Source organism: Lissotriton vulgaris, chromosome 2_1, assembly GCF_964263255.1.
Source record: "Lissotriton vulgaris chromosome 2_1, aLisVul1.2, whole genome shotgun sequence".
Classification (NCBI taxonomy): domain Eukaryota; kingdom Metazoa; phylum Chordata; class Amphibia; order Caudata; family Salamandridae; genus Lissotriton; species Lissotriton vulgaris.
This window is the reverse complement of record NC_141687.1, coordinates 367,362,836-367,383,163: the sequence shown is the minus strand read 5'-3', so window position 1 is coordinate 367,383,163 and position 20,328 is coordinate 367,362,836. Positions and strand designations below refer to the sequence as shown.

At 44.4% G+C, this 20,328-nt stretch overlaps 1 protein-coding gene across 1 annotated transcript in view; it reads left to right on the top strand.

The window, feature by feature from the left end:
- LOC147730364 (solute carrier family 13 member 2-like) overlaps nucleotides 1–20,328 on the top strand; it is a 423,239-nt gene that overhangs the window by 244,670 nt on the left and 158,241 nt on the right. The window contains exons 5-6 of the mRNA XM_086955168.1: nucleotides 2,187–2,376; nucleotides 3,619–3,741. Of these exons, the coding sequence (XP_086811294.1) occupies nucleotides 2,187–2,376; nucleotides 3,619–3,741 (313 nt within the window). The remainder of the gene's footprint in view (nucleotides 1–2,186; nucleotides 2,377–3,618; nucleotides 3,742–20,328) is intronic.

Here is a 20,328-nt window from a genome sequence, read left to right as displayed (position 1 = left end):
GCAAATTCTTTTGGAAATTAACAAGAATTTTCTCCTTCCTTATCACTTGACATTCATATGACACCTACTTCGACTCATGCCCAGGTCCATTCCATGCACTTATCAGTGCTTGGTCTAGCTGACAGTCTATAATTAAATAATTTACCATTCAAATCCTAAGAAATAGGTGCACAATAATGAGCATTTTGGCAAAAATGAATTCCCTCTTTATTTTAAGTGTTTGCACGTTCATAAATTGGTCAAACAATCAAAGTATTAACATGAAACATGCAGCTACGGAAAAAGAAAAGTTGGGGTCCGATTTAGTGATTGGCAGGGTACTCCATCGCAAAGGTGACGGAGTACCCTGTCCACTTCACCCTTCGTCCCCCTGCCATATTTAGAGACTGACAGACAATAAGTTTCCAGCCCAAACCAGCAAGGGCCGTCGGAGTAAGGACATTACACAACCCACCCTATTTAAGGTGGATGGTCAAACTTATTTTAAAGATCTTAAGGTTTCTTCAGGCTAAAAAACATCTTGGAGGCAATTCAGGTCAGATTCCTTTAATTAACTTGTAGGAGCAAAAAATACTGGTGGTTAGGTCACGGTGGGAGATTAATATGAAGTAGCAGGGCAAAATTACGCAACGTGGCATAATGACATAATGTTGAGTATTTCGCAAAACAAGCTTAATTAAAAATTCACTAAATTACGTGAATTACAGCAACATAATTTACATTTTGCTCAGGGTCAATCTTGGCCCCATGGTATTCTTCCTCTATATTTTGACATGCGACTAAGAAAGATCTGTGAGGATTTTCTGCATCTTCTTTCTGCTTGAGTGACAAGTTCAAATTGTAAATAAAATAATTGTTACACCATCACATAAGTCATTTCCTTAAGTACCCACACCACTGTACCACGGTTTCTATGTGAGACCTACTTTGGCCGTCACCTAATACAACTATAAATGCATTATTTTCACAAAAAACTTCACATAAAAATGTGTTGCCGAAAACCAAAATGATGAATGTGTAATACGACAATTTTATGTATTTTTGAAATGAAAAACACCTACATAACACCCTCCCTTTTATTCTCCCTTTTCACTGCTTTCCCCCAGCTGCTCCTTTCTTTTTTCACCCCTCTCCCCCCTTGAAGCAAATCTATGCTGTTTCCGCCCCCCCCACCCTACCCTCCCATCCCCCCTCCCTCCCTCTGCTTTGAATACATCTTCCTGTATCTTGGCTCGAGCTCAAAAGTCCATTTTTGAGTAATGGAAATAGAAAAAGAACTTGCACTGTTATTCAAGTGCGGGCAAGTGTTTTACTTGCCGTCAACCTCCACCCAGGTCTCAAGCAGTTTGAGTGTTGCATTCTGACCCCATGCTCTGCAGAAACCCCCCTAAAATTATATTTTTTGTGAATTGCTTTATCAGACTACTTTGTCATTAACGTTTTTAATAATTGGTGTTTCTCGACCTTTTTTGTGTCATAGACTAATTTTCATAGCATCACAATGCCAACAAAGAGAAACGTCTCTCATTGTGGTCACCTTTGAGACTTCATCTTCCACCCTGGACTCTTTCCTAGGGTTTGCTGCACCAAACTCTGAAGTGGCTACAAGACAACATTTAGACATATTACTAAACTCATAGCTGAACAAGCCAATAAGTGGCTGGTTTTATACTTCGACCACCACATCTTAGTTGCTGCCTCCTAGAGCCCCCAGCCAGTGTCACTAATTCCTTTCCCCTTTTTCATATTCCAACTGGTTATGAAATGTAGGGCAGATCTTGGGATCATGTGCAGACATGTGTCCCTTGCCCAGCAGATCCTCTCCCTGGTCACTTATGAATGCATGAGGTGCAGTGGACTGCGGGTCGATCCGTTTGGTGCCTCAATTCTAACCTGTTCCCTTATTTACCACTGAGCAACTAACATTGATACGGATGATACGGGTGTGTTACTGACATGACCCGTATATTTACTTAAAGGATGGTAAACAAACGCTGGGCAAAATTAGCAAAAACTGGAATTTTTCTCTTGCGACACATACATTTGAAATACAAGAAGAAGTACTTAAAAGTAAATGATAATTTAAAGCAGAAAGAGGCAGAATTGATGCGAAGAACCGCAAAGCAAAGATTCTCGTTGACTGATCTCTATAAATGTACATCCTCTCGTTTGCTTTGTCTCTTCAGGCAATGGGTACATCAGCAGCAATGAGGAAGGAGTGGTACTCTCAGAGGAGGAGAACCGTCAAAAGGAGGAGAACCACCTGAAGCTCTGCAAGGGCATGAGTCTGTGTGTCTGCTACTCCGCCAGCATTGGCGGCATTGCCACGCTCACGGGCACCACGCCCAATCTGGTGCTGAAAGGACAGATGGACGAGTAAGTGGTGAGAATACCTGTGTACTGGTAATCTTTCTGCACTGTTCCCCAGAAGCAGTGGGAGATGTACAAGGTGCCTCCCCATTGGGGGGATGCACAGCATTCTTTGGGATGAAAAGTAAAGTGGAAACAGGCCATGCTGCTTCCTCGGGTACCCCTACACTGCTCAGGATTAATTACATCTGGAGGGACCAGTTGTAAATTCATTTATTTGCACTTGTTATGAATTGTTGAATATTATACGATTCTGTTCATCATTCACTATGCTTCCACCTATGAACATCAGAGTGTTTTAAAAAAACTGAAAAAAAACAGAGAAAAGTGTACACTTGCAAGTAACATACCAACCAGATAATCCTGTTCTAATCACTAGCGCAATGGAATCCTAGAGGTGAAAGGCTGAGTATCTTTGTGTAAATTTGTTGAATGGACCAGTTGTAGAGGATAAGGCTGTGTATCCTGGTGCCACCCAACGTTTGGAATCTAGTTGATGGGGAAACACTCTATCGCAGATTGCCAATCCCCTGGGCCAACCAGTTTTACAAGTGCAAGGCTCTGGATCACCGTCTTGTTCCATCATGGTATCCAGTCGCATGAGTAAAAGGCTCTGTATCACTGTGCCCATTCTAGCGGTCATCCAGGTCTAGAGGCGTGTGACTTTGGAACAATGCTTCCCCCATAACATCCAGGGCAGCAGTAGAAAAGTAAATACAGATATGACTTTTGGAGATCTGCACACAATTACAATTTTACGACAATTTTACGATTAAATAATACAGTCCTTAGGTCTGTAGTTTCTTTGTTTTATTCGCCCAATTTCCGAATCTAACACAATGTAATTTTTCCTAGCTATTTACAGGCGAAAATTCAATTGTAGTTTATGTTACTGGTTCAAAAACTCATTTTGATGTTTCAGGTGAGAGTGCTGTAATTGTGTGGTGTCTGTCTTCTATTCACATTGTACTTGATTTTGTCTCCTAAAACAAGTTCTGTCCAAAAGTGACGATTTCTTTCTAGACTCATTTTTTGGAATGGGATGCGTGTTTCACTCCGGATTGATGAATTAGCTTTCTTAAAGCAGATCAAGCAAAGGACCAGCAAGAGATGGAAACACAGCCTAAAATTATTAAAATCGAATAGAAAGCTATCACAGAACCAACAAGAATGTTGATGTATTCTCAACACGTTGTAGTGTGGATAATGCCATACCTGTATTTTATGTTTTTTTAATTTTTTTTACAGGCTGTTCCCAGACAATAATAATGTGATTAACTTTGCATCCTGGTTCGGCTTTGCATTTCCTACCATGATTGTGCTGCTTGCATTCTCCTACATCTGGCTTCAGATTATGTTCCTGGGCTTCAAGTAAGTAAACAATGCATCTACCAAGATACAAAGGCTCATGGGACCTAATTAATCAATCTCTTTATTTGATCCATTTAAAATGCAAATCATAAAAGTACATATCATGTTAAAACCCAAGTCTAAGTAATACGAATTACATTCAATTATGGCTAAGGCCAATTAACCAGATCTCTGATTTATACCATAAATACAACCACTGACTAAAATTCTTAATATGCCCTGAGAGGTTAATAGATCGAATAATAACAAAATTCATATTTGGTCCGAATATATTGTATATTAACAAATAGGATTTTAACTGCTTAATACCTCCCTTGTGTAAGTTCTTTAGGAAACAGACCATTTTATAAACATAGATACTTCCTAATCATACTTCATAGAAGCTAAAGCCATCAGATTTTCTCCTCCTCATACAAGCCAATAGAAATGTAGCTATCGAGAGACATATAAAGGGATCGACAAGTTTCTTTAGGACATATAAATCAGGTTGGCATTGCCTAAATTTAAATCTTTTTAAAAATTGAAGAATAAATTTGAGTCGTTCCTCATTATAAAAACCACAGAATAAAAACATATGACGGTCGGACTGCTCTGATATAGTATCACATGGACAATGAGACAGTTCATAACGGCTGAACTTCCTCACAGGGAAGGAAGTCCAGCATCAGGGGAATTAAGTCCAAACAAAATCTCGTCAGAATATATCTATGCTGTAAATGTACAATACTCACTAAGTATGAATATTCCCCCTCTAAAATTGGCGAGGACAACTGATATAGCATCCCGGTTTGCTTTGCACAGTTAAGTCACTTGCGATCATGGGCCACCCTAGATCGAAAGATGGACTTCAGTTTTTACTTCGAGATCGTTAGGCATGCACTGGGGTTGGTGAATAATTCTGCTAGTCCCAGTGCTGTAAAAGTAGATCTCACATACTGCAGCCAGGTGATTTTATGTGCTTTTATGTCGCCCATCCACACAATATTAATGACTTACTTCCTATAGGCTCTATTAATTTTGTTTATCTCTGAGTCTAATACGCCCACCACTGACTGTAGATCACCAATGTGGAAAACTATGAGGCAGTTTCTCCACAAGCTTTGGAAATTCTTTAGAGACCGATGCTCTTGTTACCCTGGAGGTTTTCGTGGGCTTTTGTTTCAAATTTCGCCCGCCTATTCCTTTTAGCTGCAGGCTGTTTAACTGAATTGGATAAGGGGGAGGAGACGACTTCTGGTAAAGTCCCAGGAGACCTGCACAGGGGAACAGGGGAAAGTTCTTTCTCGTTCCTTGCAGGAGGCTAAGCTGATAGCCCGGGCAGAGATGACATGGGCTCTGGCCCGCCCCGAAGTGCACCTACTGAGCTTTCACCTGTAGGTACTGGAGCTTCACAAGCATCTAACCCACCATACTGCCGACCAGGAAAGAACCCAGCCACCTCAGATGCATCCTTCTCAACACCCGCTCCGCCCGCAAACACGCCGTTGAACTCTGGGACCTACTCGACTCAACCTTCCCAGAAGTCGCCTTCCTGACGGAGACCTGGCTGAACCCCGCCTCGGCACCCGACATAGCCATAGTCATCCCAGAAGGCTACAAGATCACCTGCAGGGACCGCACCAATGGAGCAGGAGGAGGAACGCCATAGTCCACAGGACTCTCAGAGTCCACAATCTCAGAGTCTCGACCAACACCGACGACCCCCTCAGCATTGTCGAACACCTGCACTTCCAGATCCACACCGAACCCAACACCACTCTCAGAGGAAACCCTCACCTCCAGACCTCCTGGACCCAAACCACAGTTCAGTGACTCCATCGCTGACTTCATCAGCACACACGCCCTCGCCTCCACGGACTACATCCTCCTCGGGGACCTGAACTTCCACCTCGAGAACAACAACAGCACCAACACCACCACCCTGATCGACAAACTAGCCAACCTCGGAATCAGACAACTTGTCACAACACCCACCCACTTTGCCTGTCACACGCTTGACCCCATCTTCGCCGCAAGCCCCCACATCTCCTTCAACCACACCACCAAACTCCACTGGACCAACCATCGCTGCATCCACTTCACCTTCAAGAAACCCTCCACGCACCACCACACCCAACAGATGCCTCGCCACTGCTGGAGCAAAGTCACCGAAGACCAGCTAACCACCACCCCCGCCCAGAGCCCACCCGCCGACCCCACAGACCCCGCCACCGACACCCGCAACCTAAGACAGTGGATCAATGACTGTGCCAACACCATCGCCCGGATCAAGAAACCCTCCAACAGTAATACCAACAAGAAAGCCATCTGGTTCACTGACAATCTCTGGGCCTCTAAGCAAACCTGCCAAAAGCTGGAGAAGATCTAGCTCCGTGAACGAACACCAGACAGCCATGCAGCCCACAAGAACGCCACCTGCAGACACCATCACGTCGCCAGATGCGCCAAAAGGGCCTCCTTTAGAGACTCCCTAGACAACAACGTGCACAACAGCCAAGAGCTCTTCAACATTGTGAAGGAACTCTCCAACCCCAGCTCCAACATCACCTACGACCCAAACTCCACCCTGTGCGACTCGCTGGCCACCTTCTTCCACCGCAAGATTGCATTCATCCACAACAGCTTCAACGACACGACCACCCTGACAACCACTGAGACCTCCACGACCACCATCCGCACCAACCGCCTGCTCTCCTGGACCAACATCAATGACGACAACACCATCAAGATCATGAACACCATCCAATCCGGATCTCCTTCAGATCCATGCCCACACCACATCTTCAACAATGCCAGCACAGCCATTGCACCCCATCTCCGGAAAGTGATCAACACCTCCTTCGAGACAGCAACCTTCCTGGTGAGCTGGAAGCAGGCGGAGATCAACACCTTACTCAAGAAACCCAAGGCGGACCCCAAAGACCTCAAGAACCTCCGGCCCATCTCCCTGCTCCCATTCCCGGCAAAGGTCATCGAGAAAACCGTCAACGAACAACTGTCAAGCTACCTCGTAGAGAACAACATCCTGGACCCTTCCCCGACCGGGTTCCGCAGCAACCACAGCACCGAGACTGCCCTCACCGCCACCACAGATGACATCAAGTCCCTGCAGGACAACGGAGAAATGGCGGCTCTCATCCTCCTGGACCTGTCAGCCACCTTCGACAGGGTCTGTCACAACACACTACAAACATGCCTCCACAATGCCGGGATCCAAGAGAAGGCCCTGGACTGGACCACCTCCTTCCTCTCCAGCAGAACACAGAGCGTCCGCCTTCCCCCCTTCCGCTCCGAAGCTACCGAGATCATATGTGGAGTACCCCAGGGCTCATCCCTCAGCCCAACTCTGTATAACATCTACATGGCACCGCTCACCCAAGTCGCCCGTCGGCGCGATCTCAACATCATCTCCTACGCCAATGACTCTGATCCTCTCCCTCACCAAGGACCCCCACACCGCCAAAACCAACCTTCACAAAGAAATGAATGCCGTTGCTGAATGCATGAGGAATAGCCAACTGAAGCTGAACTCTGAAAAGATGGAGGTCCTCATCCTAGGATCCACCCCTTAGGCCTGGGATGACTCCTGGTGGCCGACCACACTGGGACCCACCGACCATGCACGCAACCTAGGGGTCATCCTTGACTCCATCCTCTCCATGACTAAACAGGTCAACGCTGTCTCCTCCTCCTGCTTCAACACACTCTGCATGCTTTGCAGGATTTACAAGTGGATCCCCACTAAAACAAGAAGAACGGTCACCCAGGCCCTCGTCAGCAGCAGGTTAGACTACTGAAACGCTCTCTACGCAGGAGCTTCGGCCAAACTCCTGAGATAGCTTCAACGTATTCAGAATGCCTCTGCACGCCTGATCCTTGACATCCCTCGCCGCAGCCACATCACACCACACCTGAGAGACCTGCACTGGCTCTCGGTCAACAAGAGGATAACCTTCAAGCTCCTCACCCATGCACACAAGGCATTCCACAACACCTGACAAACGTACCTCAACAGATGACTCAGCTGCTATACCCCTACCCGCCAGCTCCGCTCCGCCGACCCCACCCTCGCCACAGTTCCCTGCTTCTGAGGAGTGACCTCGGGTGGCATATCGTTCTCCCACCTCGCCGCTAAGACCTGGAACACCCTCCCCATCCAACCACAGCAGACCCAAGACCTGCTGACCTTCAGAAAATTCCTCAAGACCTGGCTTGAGACACTCACAGGTGAGTAGTGTGCTTTACAGATGATATTGTCGTGGTGAGCCTTGGCTAGTCCTACCCAGTGCTAGGGGTTCGCCCTTCTCTGCACAAGTCCTTAGACCAATATAATAGAAGTTGGCATGGAAACGGAATTATAAAACAAAGTACTTTTATTAACCTCAAGAGGTGGAATTACATTCACACAACACTCTTGGTAGTGTATGAAGTAGCACACTAAACAGAAAGAACATGGTCCTTTTATACCCACACAGGGGCTCAGAAGAAGGTGGTACAAGTACAGAAGAGTAGGTTTACATACATAAAAGGTCAAACAGATATGCACAGTCAACAGTAGAGCGGAGCTTAACAGTTTGCTAATTACGGTAAAAATACCCGGACAGTTACAGACTAAGACATATGTGAACAGTTACAGTGTCTTCTGCGAAAGTGCAGAGTAGCAGAACCTTATTTTAGTCAGTCCATAAGCAGAGTAAAAGAGTAAACGACAGCAAGGAAGGTCAGAGCACATGGTGAGCACATGGCAGACAAAATGGCTGCCGAATACAAGATGGCTTCAGCTAAATGCTAACACCGATCACTGCCAAATTACAACAGACGACCCTTTTAGCATTAGCTGAAGACATTTGTTTATTTAGGGTAATCTGGATTCACATCTTGTATGTTTATTTGCACCATTTCGGTAATCTATTTATTCAGCATGTGTTTTATTTCTGCAACAGTGTGCTTGGCAGGTGTAGCGGCAGTGATGAGGTTGGAGCAAAGCATTGGACCACGTTGTATAAATACACAGCATGTAAATAGTATCACTAGTATTACACATTGGATGGTCAAAAACGTCCAGCCCCAGGTAACAAACAATGTCCAAAACCAGCTGGCAAAAGTCCAGGTGCCACTCCCTGGGTGAATTTCAGCAGCAATCTTATGCAGTTTAGCGATTGCATCAAACACTGAAGGAGAGTGATACGGAATGTAAACACAGCAACTACTACAGATGATGCAACAGCACCACCTCCATCGACCAAAACCCTAAAACACATCTAAAACCATACGATTTTGGAGTGCTACAATCCTCCAACTTGCAGCTCTTCTGTAAAGTTTCTAAGTGCCATAGCTGTCTCATTGGTAACAGCTTCCACAACACGAGTCAATCGTGTTATCTTTCTGCTGTTAAATGCAGCACCCACAAGAAAAACAAGCCCAAATTGAAATCAACGTATTGTTGCAAGGTGGTGTCAGTCTGGTCCACCTCATCAGTGCTTATTGTCCTCTTATATCTGTTCTTAGAAATATCATTGTATAGTTTGAAATCCTTGTGATACGATGTAGGGGCCAGAAACACAGGCGGCAACAGAAAGGACACATCGCATACTCCAGACCATCCAACTGGTAGTTGGTAATGCCCCTTGTTACCACAGACAAAGTAGGTATTATGTGAGGATATGAAACTACTGCTATTGGCTCCTTCAATAGTCAGAACCACAGTACACTTACTTTTTCCTACTAGAATTCTCCCAACACTGCCTAAACACAAGTCTGCTTTTGCTCTAGTAACAAAAATCACAAATGGTCCATTGTTCTTAATAGTTCTCATATTTGGAAAAACATATGGCGTGGAAATATTTTCAGGTCAATACTCCTCCCATTCCCATTTAGTCCCTTCAGCTAGAGGATAACCATCTTCATCTGGATAACACACTTTATTGAGATGATAATTATTCCGTCCTACTGTCATCCTTGAGATGTTAGTCTTTTCAGAAGCAAACAAAAGCGCGAACCAGGCTTGGCAAGAACCATTATGCGAGAAAGGAAGAGGAATAAAAGGTGTTGCTCCTTTCTTCTGGTGAGCAGGTATAATCCCTCACACCCAACAGTGAGTAGTATTTGTGGCATTGTGAGTGTGATGTAACATTTGAATACAATGTTGTTCAGGTAGGATTGTCGAAGCTTTTGCTCATGGTATGGAAGCGTAAAGTAATGAGGTTCAGCTGGTGCTGGGGTAGTGGCGATCAAAAGCTGCCGAGCAGGAGCCACTTACTCAACAAACCAGGTTGTCACTGCTACAACTACCATAGCAACAACAAATCCTACAGCACATGTGGCCTATTTATTACAGATTTTAGCAAAAGTTGATCTCCCTGCAAATATGATCACTTCGTTGTTGAATCAATCGTTGGAGCTCTAAAGTCCTGGGCAGCCGTTGGCTTCTTTACCGAGGGTCAAGACGGGTGTCAATATGTAGGACTGATCCCTCCCCTTGCCACATCAGCTCCGTTTCACAAACCCAGGACGGTAGCCTAACCAGTCTTTTTCAACAATGCAGGCTCTTTCTGTGGTCTCAGTTAGTATCGGGATACTCCAGGGATCATGTCGTCCGGGAAGACTTCCTCAGATTCATCAGCTGATATGGCGTGGCCTTTTTCCGTATCCAGAATCTCTCAATGGTCAATCAGCACAGCAAGGTAGGTGACACTCGCTTACAGTGAGTGCTGTGAACCCAGTTCTTCCTGTTCGTCACTCGAACCACTGTCCTCGTAGCTAGGAGCACCTGTTCCGGTCCTCGCTACGTGGGCTCCAAGCTTTTCGACCTCTCAAAGACTTTAACCATTACATGAGCGCTGGGCCGGAGTTCATGGGCCTCACCTGTGGACCTGTCAGGAAGAGCTTCTCGAACTGTTGATGAATAGAATTCAATCTGTCAGTCAACTGTGCTAAGTAGTCACTCATCAGAACACTTGGTACATCATGTATGGGGCGTGGATTAGGAACTCCCTAAATGTTCATCGGTCTCCCAAATACCACCTCATATGGTGTAAGCCCAGATCGTGAATGTGGCACTGATCTACGCATCAGGCCATTTCAAAAACGTGGAAGCCAGTATTTTCGCTAGTTTCAACTTCAAAGTAGAGTTATACCTTTCCACTAGCCCTGCTGAATGCAGGTGGAATATTGCATGCAACTTCTGTTTGATCCCTAATCCTTTCAGGACATACTCAACAACTTGCCCAATCAAATGAGGTCCGTTGTCACTCCACAAAAGTTTGCAAACACCAAATCTAGGGAAGAATTCCTTTAAAAGCACCTTTGCTGTGGTGAGAGCCGTACTATCCTTTGTAGGGTATGCCTCTATCCATTTACTGAAGGCACACACCACCACTAGAACATACTTCAAGTTATTGCAGCGTTCAAGTTGCATATAATCCATTTGCAAAACTTCAAAAGGTGCAGTTGGTATAGCAAACCCTCCTGTAGGAGTCTGTGTCCCTTTACCAGTATTGTACTGCCAACAGATCAAACAGGACTGTACTGTTCTTTGTGCCGGCAATTTCTCGATGATCCCAAACTTGCGTAAGCAATTTATTTATTGCTGAGGCTCCAACATGTGCCGGCCATGTGCCATCTGAACCGTAGGCTGTAAATAGGCTATAGGCAGTTTCCACTTATCCATCTCTTTATTGCGCTAACAGCCCTCATCATACAAAATTCCCTCTTTAGACCATTGCTTAAGTTCTTTCGCAGAAGCAGATCTCTGTATGTCTATCACTTCTTGTCTAGTACCATGCCATTGTTCAGCTTGTGACTTCACTACATACATAGATGTAGTGATTTGTTGCATTGCAGTCTCACGGGCTATGCGATCTGCAAAGGCATTGTCTTGTCCTGTCTTATCAGTCACTTTCTTGTGTGCGCTACACTTAACAAAAGCTATTTTCTTCGCAGTCAGAAGATTATGCACTAGTTCTCCATGCATTATCTGCATCCCATGGGATGTAAGAAAGCTTCTTTCCTTCCAAAGTAGGCCAAAATCATGGGCCATTCCAAAAGCACAGCGGCTATCTGTATAGATGTTCACACACAAGTCAGTGCTAAGTTCACACGTTCGTGTCAAAGCTATTAGCTCAGCTTCTTGAACTAATTTCTGTGGTATACGAGCTGTCTCCACTACTGTCTGAAGTGTCACAACTGCATATGTGGCTGAGGTCGTGCCATCTGGTAACTTCAAACAAGACCCATCAACCCAGAGTTCCCCATCTACATCTGAAAGAGGCGTATCTTGCAAATCGATGCGACCCTTTGTCTGTTCCTCAGTAAGGAATATACAATAATGAGACTCCTGTGACTGAGGCTGAGTCGCTGGATACGGCAACAAAGTAGCTGGGTTCAGAGTCGCACATCTCTTTAGGGTAATGTGAGGGGCCAACAGCGTCAATTCGTATTCTGTCGAACAAGCACCAGTCAGGTGTTGCATCTTAGTCTGGTTCAAAAGGGCATCAACCGCATGGGGTACTAGCACCAACAATTTATGTGACAAAACTATCCTTTCACTCTGACGTATAGACACAGCTGTTGCTGCAACTGAATGAAAGCACCCAAGCAATGCAAGAGCAACGGGATCAAGAACAGCTGAAAAATATGCACAGGGATGCTGCTTGTCACTGTGTGTCTGTACTAAGACTGACAATGCACACCCGTCTTTTTTGTGTACATAGAGTGTAAAAGCCTTCGTGTAATCTGGAGTGCCTAACACTGGTGCAGAGCAAAGAGCTTGACGTAACTGATGAAAAGCATTCTGGCATTCAGTCGTCCTTGGAAGGGGCATTGGAGTATCTTTGGTCAAAAGCGCCAACAAGGGTTTAACAATGTGTGAAAAACCTAATATCCATTGCCTACAAAAAGAAGTAAGACCAATGAATGCACAGACATATTTCTGAGTACTGAGTAGAAGGTACTGGTGTGTCTAAAATTGCTTGAATGTGATCTGGTGTAAGTGCACGCCCCTTCTTATACAGAAGGTGACATAAGTAGGTAACCTTCGGTCTACAATATTGTAATTTCGTCCGTGACACTTTGTGGTGGTGTGAAGCAAGAAAGGAAAGCAAAGACAAAGTACATTTTTCCCACTGTTAAGGTGTATCAGCTGCCAACAAGATGTCTTCAACATATGGTATGAGGGCCACTCCTTCAGGCAAAGTGAAATAATCAAGTTGTCTTTTCAATGCTTGACTGTAAATACTAGGACTCTCAGTATACCATTGTGGAATTCTACAAAATCTGTACGATTGATTATTCAAAGTCAAGCCGAACAAAATATCGGCTATTAGGATGGATAGGAATCGAAAAGAAAGCTTTCTTGAGGTCAATCACAGTGAATGTAGTTTCTGTCAGAGGAACTAAGGTAAGAAGTGTTGTTATGTCAGAAACCATGGGGTATTATGGTACTAAAATCTTATTAACTTCTCGCAAATCAATGATGAATCCTAGTATCAGTATCCTTTTTCAAAATGGGAAGAATAGGACTGTTGCAAATGTTATAAGGAACTTCTTCCACAACCCCCACTTCAATTAAATCATGGACAATGCGTACAAGTGCTTCTTCGCCTTCTTGAGAAATTTTGTATTGAGGCAAGCGTGGCAATGAAGCGCCCTCCTTGACACTAATATGTACTGGCTGAATAACCATTTGCCCTACATCGGTGTCTGAAGTAGCCTACAAGGTACTAGGGAGTAAAGCTAATGCATTGTCCTCTTTAACAAGACAAGATCTCTCAATCACGGGGTAGTTGTCATTCAAAATAACACGTACACCTTCTGGAGAACATCGTATCAAAGCCCTGAAATACTTGAGCATATCAAGGCCCACAATATTGTCTGGTGTGTTTGGAGAAAGCAAAAATGGACATGAAGCAGTAAATTTTTCAACATGAAATGCAAGTGATTGTGACAGTGGGCTAAGGGAAGGTGTTCCATCGAAACCTATTGATGTCATGGTTAAGCCAGACAGGGGAGCCCTTGGAACTAATTGTTTAGATAAGGCGTTACGAGTAACTCCTGTATCAACCAGAAACCGATCAGTAGAACCCAAAACATATGCTGTAACATAGGGACCCTTCTGGAACTTCAACTGATTCCTTACCCCATCCTAAGCATTCCTATGCATAAGCAGAATCCTTCAAATCAGACGGCAAATTATCAGACATTTGATATTGGTTTTGTATATCAAAAATGTTAAAACAATTCTGTCCGCGCCTATTAGTATCAAACCTAGCACGATCGTTTGTGCTCCCTCTCGGCCCTGAATATCCTGAACGATTTCTCATTTGTCCATGTGGATATTGCTGAGCACGCAGTACCGGACAATCAGCATCCCAATGTTCAAATTTCTTACCGTACGTACACTAGTCAGAAGACAAAGTCGGACGAGCATAAGGAGGAAAAGACGAACCATAGGACACACGTTCACCCCTGTCACCACCTCCAGAAGGCGGACAATAAGCCTGAGCTAACATAACCTTCGATTTGAACTCCTTAGTCTTCTTATCCTCATTACCCTTCGCTTCTAATTCCCACCGTTCATAATACTGAGCCATAGTCAAAAGAGAAATCGGAGAAGAGGTAGTCCATGAACTCTCACGGGCATTTAGGCAACTAGCTATTCCTGGCAACAGGTTTGCGACATATTTATTGACAAACAGATACACGCCCATGTCATCTGTCAATGACTGGCCACTAAAATCGTGGAATGCCTCCTCAAAACGTGTAAAGAACTCAGAAACCAATTCATCTGTCTTATGCTTACAAGTAACCATGGGCGCAGTGCTCCGCCTTGTCCACGGAGTGTGCGTAGTGTTGCCTACTTCGTGATTCGCAAAGTAGGCGTAGTAGGCAACACTACACACACTCCATGGCGGAGCGAAGTTGTCCGCCACCGCCTCCCTCCCACCCTCTCCTACATGGCCAATTTAATGTTAAACAGAGTAAAAGTAATTAAAAAGGACTTACCTGACATGCGGCGTTCCGGGGCTTCCTTTTCCTGCTGTCGCGCCAACTTCTTCCAGAAAAATGCGCATGCGCAGGCGCCCGCGCATGCGCATTTCTCGCAAGAGAGATGCCATTTTGTCAATCTCTTTTGCCTGCCTCACAGCAGGTGTAAGAGTGATGAAGGTCCTTTACATCAGCATGCCCCATGTGAAAGGACACGTTGCTGGAGTTACGTCTGTTTTCAGACACACTCCAGCAATGCATCACTTTTGCGCCAACAGATATGTCAGTTATACTGATATATCTGTCATTCTTGGCAACATAATGTATCAAAGAGTAAATATGGCGCATCCATCATGTCGTAAGGAGGGTGCACTGAGAAGTGACACATCTCTGTTTAGACGCAGCGCTGCGTCACTTCTCATAAATAAGGCCCTTAGGGGCTTTTTTACAATCCACTTGCGCCGCTGGTGCACCACTTTTTAAAATGGGAAAAAGTGACATACCGTTGGCGCAAGGGGCTTGTAAATAAGCCCCTCAATGTTCAACGGGGGCTGATGGCTGGAAAGGCACGCATTGGATTTGTTACTCTAGAAAAGCCATGTACTGCTCTTAAACAAAGAAAGCAATGGACATCTTACTTGACAAGCATGTACTTTCACTGGTAAATACATTCTCTCTCCCATGGTCTAGCAACCACCTGATCTTCCCCTTGTGTACCTTACTCTGGTCAATGAAGATAAGGTGACTGCCAAACTCAGTGGCACTTGATCATTCTTGCCTTTGTACCTGTGCCCGGTCAAAGTTGTTAAGGCAGATACCTTTCAATTATCTACCCTGACCTCTCTCTGTGATATTTCATTGACTTCTGACACAGCAATGGACTTCTGGAAACCACCTCTCATAATTCCTCTCTTAAAACACACACACACAAGAATCTGCTGCAATATGGAATTGCTGACCTATTTCTTTAAAGCCACTGACAGCCAAAATTTGGGAAAGCTACATGAACCAGCACCTGTGCTAACATACTGAGGAACGTTAACTCTCAAATAATTTTAATTTCACATTTTGTCCCAATCTGGGTTCTGACACAATATTTATTGCTGCCAGCAGTGACATGCAGATGACTCTAGATGTGGGATGCTAGGCCACCCGCATCATATTGGACTAATCAAGTTTTTGATAAAGTTTCTTATGAGCTCCTTTTGGACAGACTTGACACTGGTTCAAAGAGCACAGTCCACAGTCGGTTCTCTTCTTTTTTACAAGGAACCTCCCAGGTAGTTACACTGGCAAACGTATGTTCCACTTACAAAACCATGAATGATGGGGTCCAATAGGGTTTTTATTAGAGACGTGCACTCTTTAACATCTATATGGTCCCACTTGATGCTTTTACAAAATCTTATGGTTTCAGTTTTATGCCAATGCGGCTGACACCCAAAACATCCTGCGATATGTGGGAGATCTTGTGATTCTTCAGGATCAGTTTCAAAAGTGTCTGTCATCAGTGAATGCTAACTCAGGCTAAACACAGACAAAACTGTTATCCTTATTCTTGGCAACATTCCATCTGGCCCCTAAACTAGTAGCTCGGTCATCTTGGTGCTCTCTTTCAATACACACAATCTAGGCGTTATTTTTTACAACAATCTCTCTTTTGAAGCACAATGGAACAAACTTTTATTAACATGCTTGGTAATCGTAGAGTTAATGAGGAAGATTATCTCTTTATTTCCCTGCTTTTTCAGGAAAACTTAGTCCAGACCCTTATTGTTTCTAGGTTGGACAACTGCTATTCTCTTTTTGCTGGACTGCCGGCTTATCTTATTCATTAACTTCAGCTAACACAGATTGTGGCTGCTCGTCTGATATTGGGACTTTGCAAGAAAGCTAGCATCACTACTCATTTATCTTCTCTTCATTGGCCGCCTTACCTCCACTAGCTACATAGCCTTGCTTTTCTCTCCATTGGCTCTTAGAAAAGCACTTCAATCTAGAGTTCTTTCCTATGTTACTATTCCAAATTCAAGATATCTCTGGTGGCCGGCTTTTCTCTGTGCTTATTGGAAAAATCTTCCCATCGCCATCGGTTCTCTGTGTAGATTTTATATTCAAACAGTTGGTTCATTAGAGCCAGAGTAACTTGTTTGGGTAATCATGGGCATTATAAATATAAAAATCAAGATGGCGACCTGGTATTTTTGGATAGTCTGTCTCTCAGTGCACAATGTTATTGTTTCTTAAAAGATGCCAATATACTTCTGCTGGTTAGTTAATTTCTGTGTACTTGGAACCAGTGTATGTCTACATTTTATTACTATATAGTCATTCTTCGAAGCCAGAGGATTAAGAAGACTGTTGTACAGTGCTTAGCTCTCTTCTTAGGCTGGCACTCTAGATCGCTGTGGGAGCTCCTGGTTCTGGAGTTCTCCAGTGCCTTGTTGGCAGTTGGAGCTCTGGTCAGATGAGGGATGGTCCTACTTGCTCTGTGCTGCATTAAAGCTGGTTCCTATAAGTACCTACTTGTCGGATCTCGTTTGTACTTACTACATTTGGCGACTTGGACTGGCGATAGCATCTGGCCACAGCTTTGCTATTTGCTTTTGCAGCTGAGAAAAAATTACGGAGCAGTAGCGTTTCCATTGCCTTACGAACCCTGTGTGGTGAGCAGTGTCGAGCAATTCCCCTGCTGTGGGAGTAATTGCGGTTCCAGAAGAATTTCTTGAAGATTTCATTTTCCGGCATCATCGTTGGCAAAGAGAGTGACGTCAGCCTAAGGATTACCTCGGCAACCTCTTCAACGACTTCACAGTGACGTCAAGGTAACGTGTGAGCTGGAGAGTTCTTTGGTAACCAAGTAACTGCTGAACCGCACTGTTGAAGCGCATTCCGTGCGCGTCTGTCTACGTTGCAGCTCTGATGTCAGACGTGTGACCGAGCTTACGTAAGACGCAGTCGGCCATTTTGGGTGATTTCTGCATCGGCTGTCGGTGGTCGCCCAGGAGACGCGACTCACCGGAAACTTCACCGTCTGGGATAAGAACGGCGTGGAGTGTCGGCAGAAATTGGATATCCTGTTTGGAGTAAGCGTTTGTATTCTTAACTGTTTAGGAAATCAAAAGACATATTTTTTTGACTCCAGTTTTAAAGTGTGTCCATACTTTGTCCTGTGACTAGTGCTTTTTGTATTATCAAATTCACCTGACTTTCGTGACTGTGATAGAGTGATCTCATGGCACAAGCAATTAATGTTGCTCTTCCACCACAATTTTTGCGTGAACCGGGAATCCGTCTACAGCGTGGGAAGATTGGATAGTTATGTTCAATAATTACATTGAGGCCCTGGATGGGGAAGATTTTTCACCTAAGCGAAAGAAAGCTCTTTTGATGACTACTTCAGGCAAGGAAGGACAGCGTCTGTTTATATTTTTACCGCAGGTATTACCTTCTGGGTCGCAGGCTCAATTAGATGAATTTAAGGAAGCGGTAACAAGACTGGAAACCAGATTTGGAAAAGAAGAAAACCTTGTCTTACAAAGATATAAGTTTTACAAGAATAAACAGTTGGAAGATGAAAGCATTGATGAATATGTTGCACGATTACGTGAACTATCCGTTACTTTCAAGATGACATCTTGATCTATGGAGATTCACTAGAGGAGCACAATGGGATTTTGCAGAGTGTGTTACGAAGAGTGGACGATGCTGGTCTTACTTTGAGAAAGGAGAAGTGTGCGTTCCTTCTGAAGGAAATAGAGTATTTGGTTTTTTTGTCTGTCTGAGGAGGGTATTAAGCCTAAGAAGAACTTGTTAGAGGCCATTGAATTGGCTCCCTCCCCTGTTGACAAAGATCAACTTCGGTCCTTCATGGGTTTGATCGAATTTTACTCGAAATTTGTGAGGGATTTCTCATCCAAGACTGCTCCCTTGAGATATTTATTGAAAAAAGGTGTCAAGTTTAATTGAACTGTTGAGCATGAGTCTTGCTTCGGTATGATCAAAGGAGAACTTAAGTCTGCTAATGTTCTTACCCCTTTTGATACTGGTCGTTCCTCTGTCTTGATGGTTGATGCGAGTGGGGTGGGACTTGGTGCGGTCCTTTTGCAAAAGTATGGAGGGGAGGAGAAGACTATCGCTTTTGCGTCCAGGCCCTTGTCTGTCTCGGAATCAAATTACTTATTTTGAATATCTTTATTCGGCAATTTTTCACCATAAAAGAGTACAGATACATAACATTTCAATCCCAATAAAAGATTATAAAATACAGTAAAAGCGTGATCACAACATTCATCAATTTACTAACAATAAAATCGTCCTCAGCTAGTGGGACCTCCCATTTGTAGTTTCAGTAAGCGAGAACGTGTCAACCATGCACTACCTAAAAATTTGGCCACCCCGCAGATCATACTGGCAGATGAGGAATCTGTAGCAAGGACGCGTAATGCCTGGCTATGGCACCTCAGTCCTAATTCCCTACAAACGGGTTTCAGCCAGAATTTCCGTGCCCCTTTATAAGCTGGGCAGGCAAAGAACAAGTGAGCCACCGATTCCTTAGGGGCTGCACAGCCCGGGCAAGCACACGGGCAGGCATCTGTATTCAGCCATCTCACCGTAAACTCATGCACCGGGAGCGTCCCATATCGCAATTTTAGGTACAGTGCTCGGTCCAATGGCTTGGTTATTAAGTCTAGAAAGGGTTCCAATTTACGTACACACTTAATAGACAAGAATTGGTCGGTGAGTGAACCCAAATTCATAGACCTCATAGCGTTATTCTGTACCCAGTCCCAGTATAGTTTTTTTATGACATCTTTCGGTGGTGGTGACTGCAGCTCCCATGCCTCACTAAGACCCAAACTGGAAACCAGATCTTTCAATTTATTTAACCATCCTATTTTTTTACAAGTGTCCAATAGTAATAGTTCATCCAGCCCTGCTGCATACTTTGCGAGCTCCTCAGTTCTTCTTAGTCGGGACCAGAATAACAACGGGCGAAGCCTTACCAAATCCTTTACTGATTTTCTGCCCAAATCTAATCTTAGAGGGATCATTGGGGTGGAGGTGGGAAGAGCTACCACTTTCCTAAAAAAGTTGTTTTCCGCTCTGATCAAGTCAGAAACCCCTTCAAACCCCCACAGTTCGGAGCCATAAAGTGCTGCGGGAAGGATCTGGCCCTCGTAGATGGTCATAGCTGGAGAGACCGGTTTGCTGGTTGACTCACGGATCTCCTTCAACGTCACCCCGGATACTCTTTGATGGTTTAACAGCATTTTAGACAAATGATCCTTCCAGGTCATGTGACTGTTAATTCGGACACCCAGATAGTCAAAAGACTCAACCAGCTCAAGGGGGGCATTATTAAGCACAAAATTATTTCTAAATCTTTTTGAGGGAGCAAAAGCCATCAATTTAGTTTTTGACGTGTTAATAGTTAGGCCTCGGTTAGTGCAGAAGGAGCTAAACCGATTCAAGAGTTTTTGCAAGCCCACCGGGGATTTAGAAATTAATAGGGTGTCGTCAGCGAAGAGAAGTGTGGGGATTCTCTCCCCCGCCAGGGATGGGGCATCCGACTCCTCCCCCATTAGATGGTCAACCACTCCA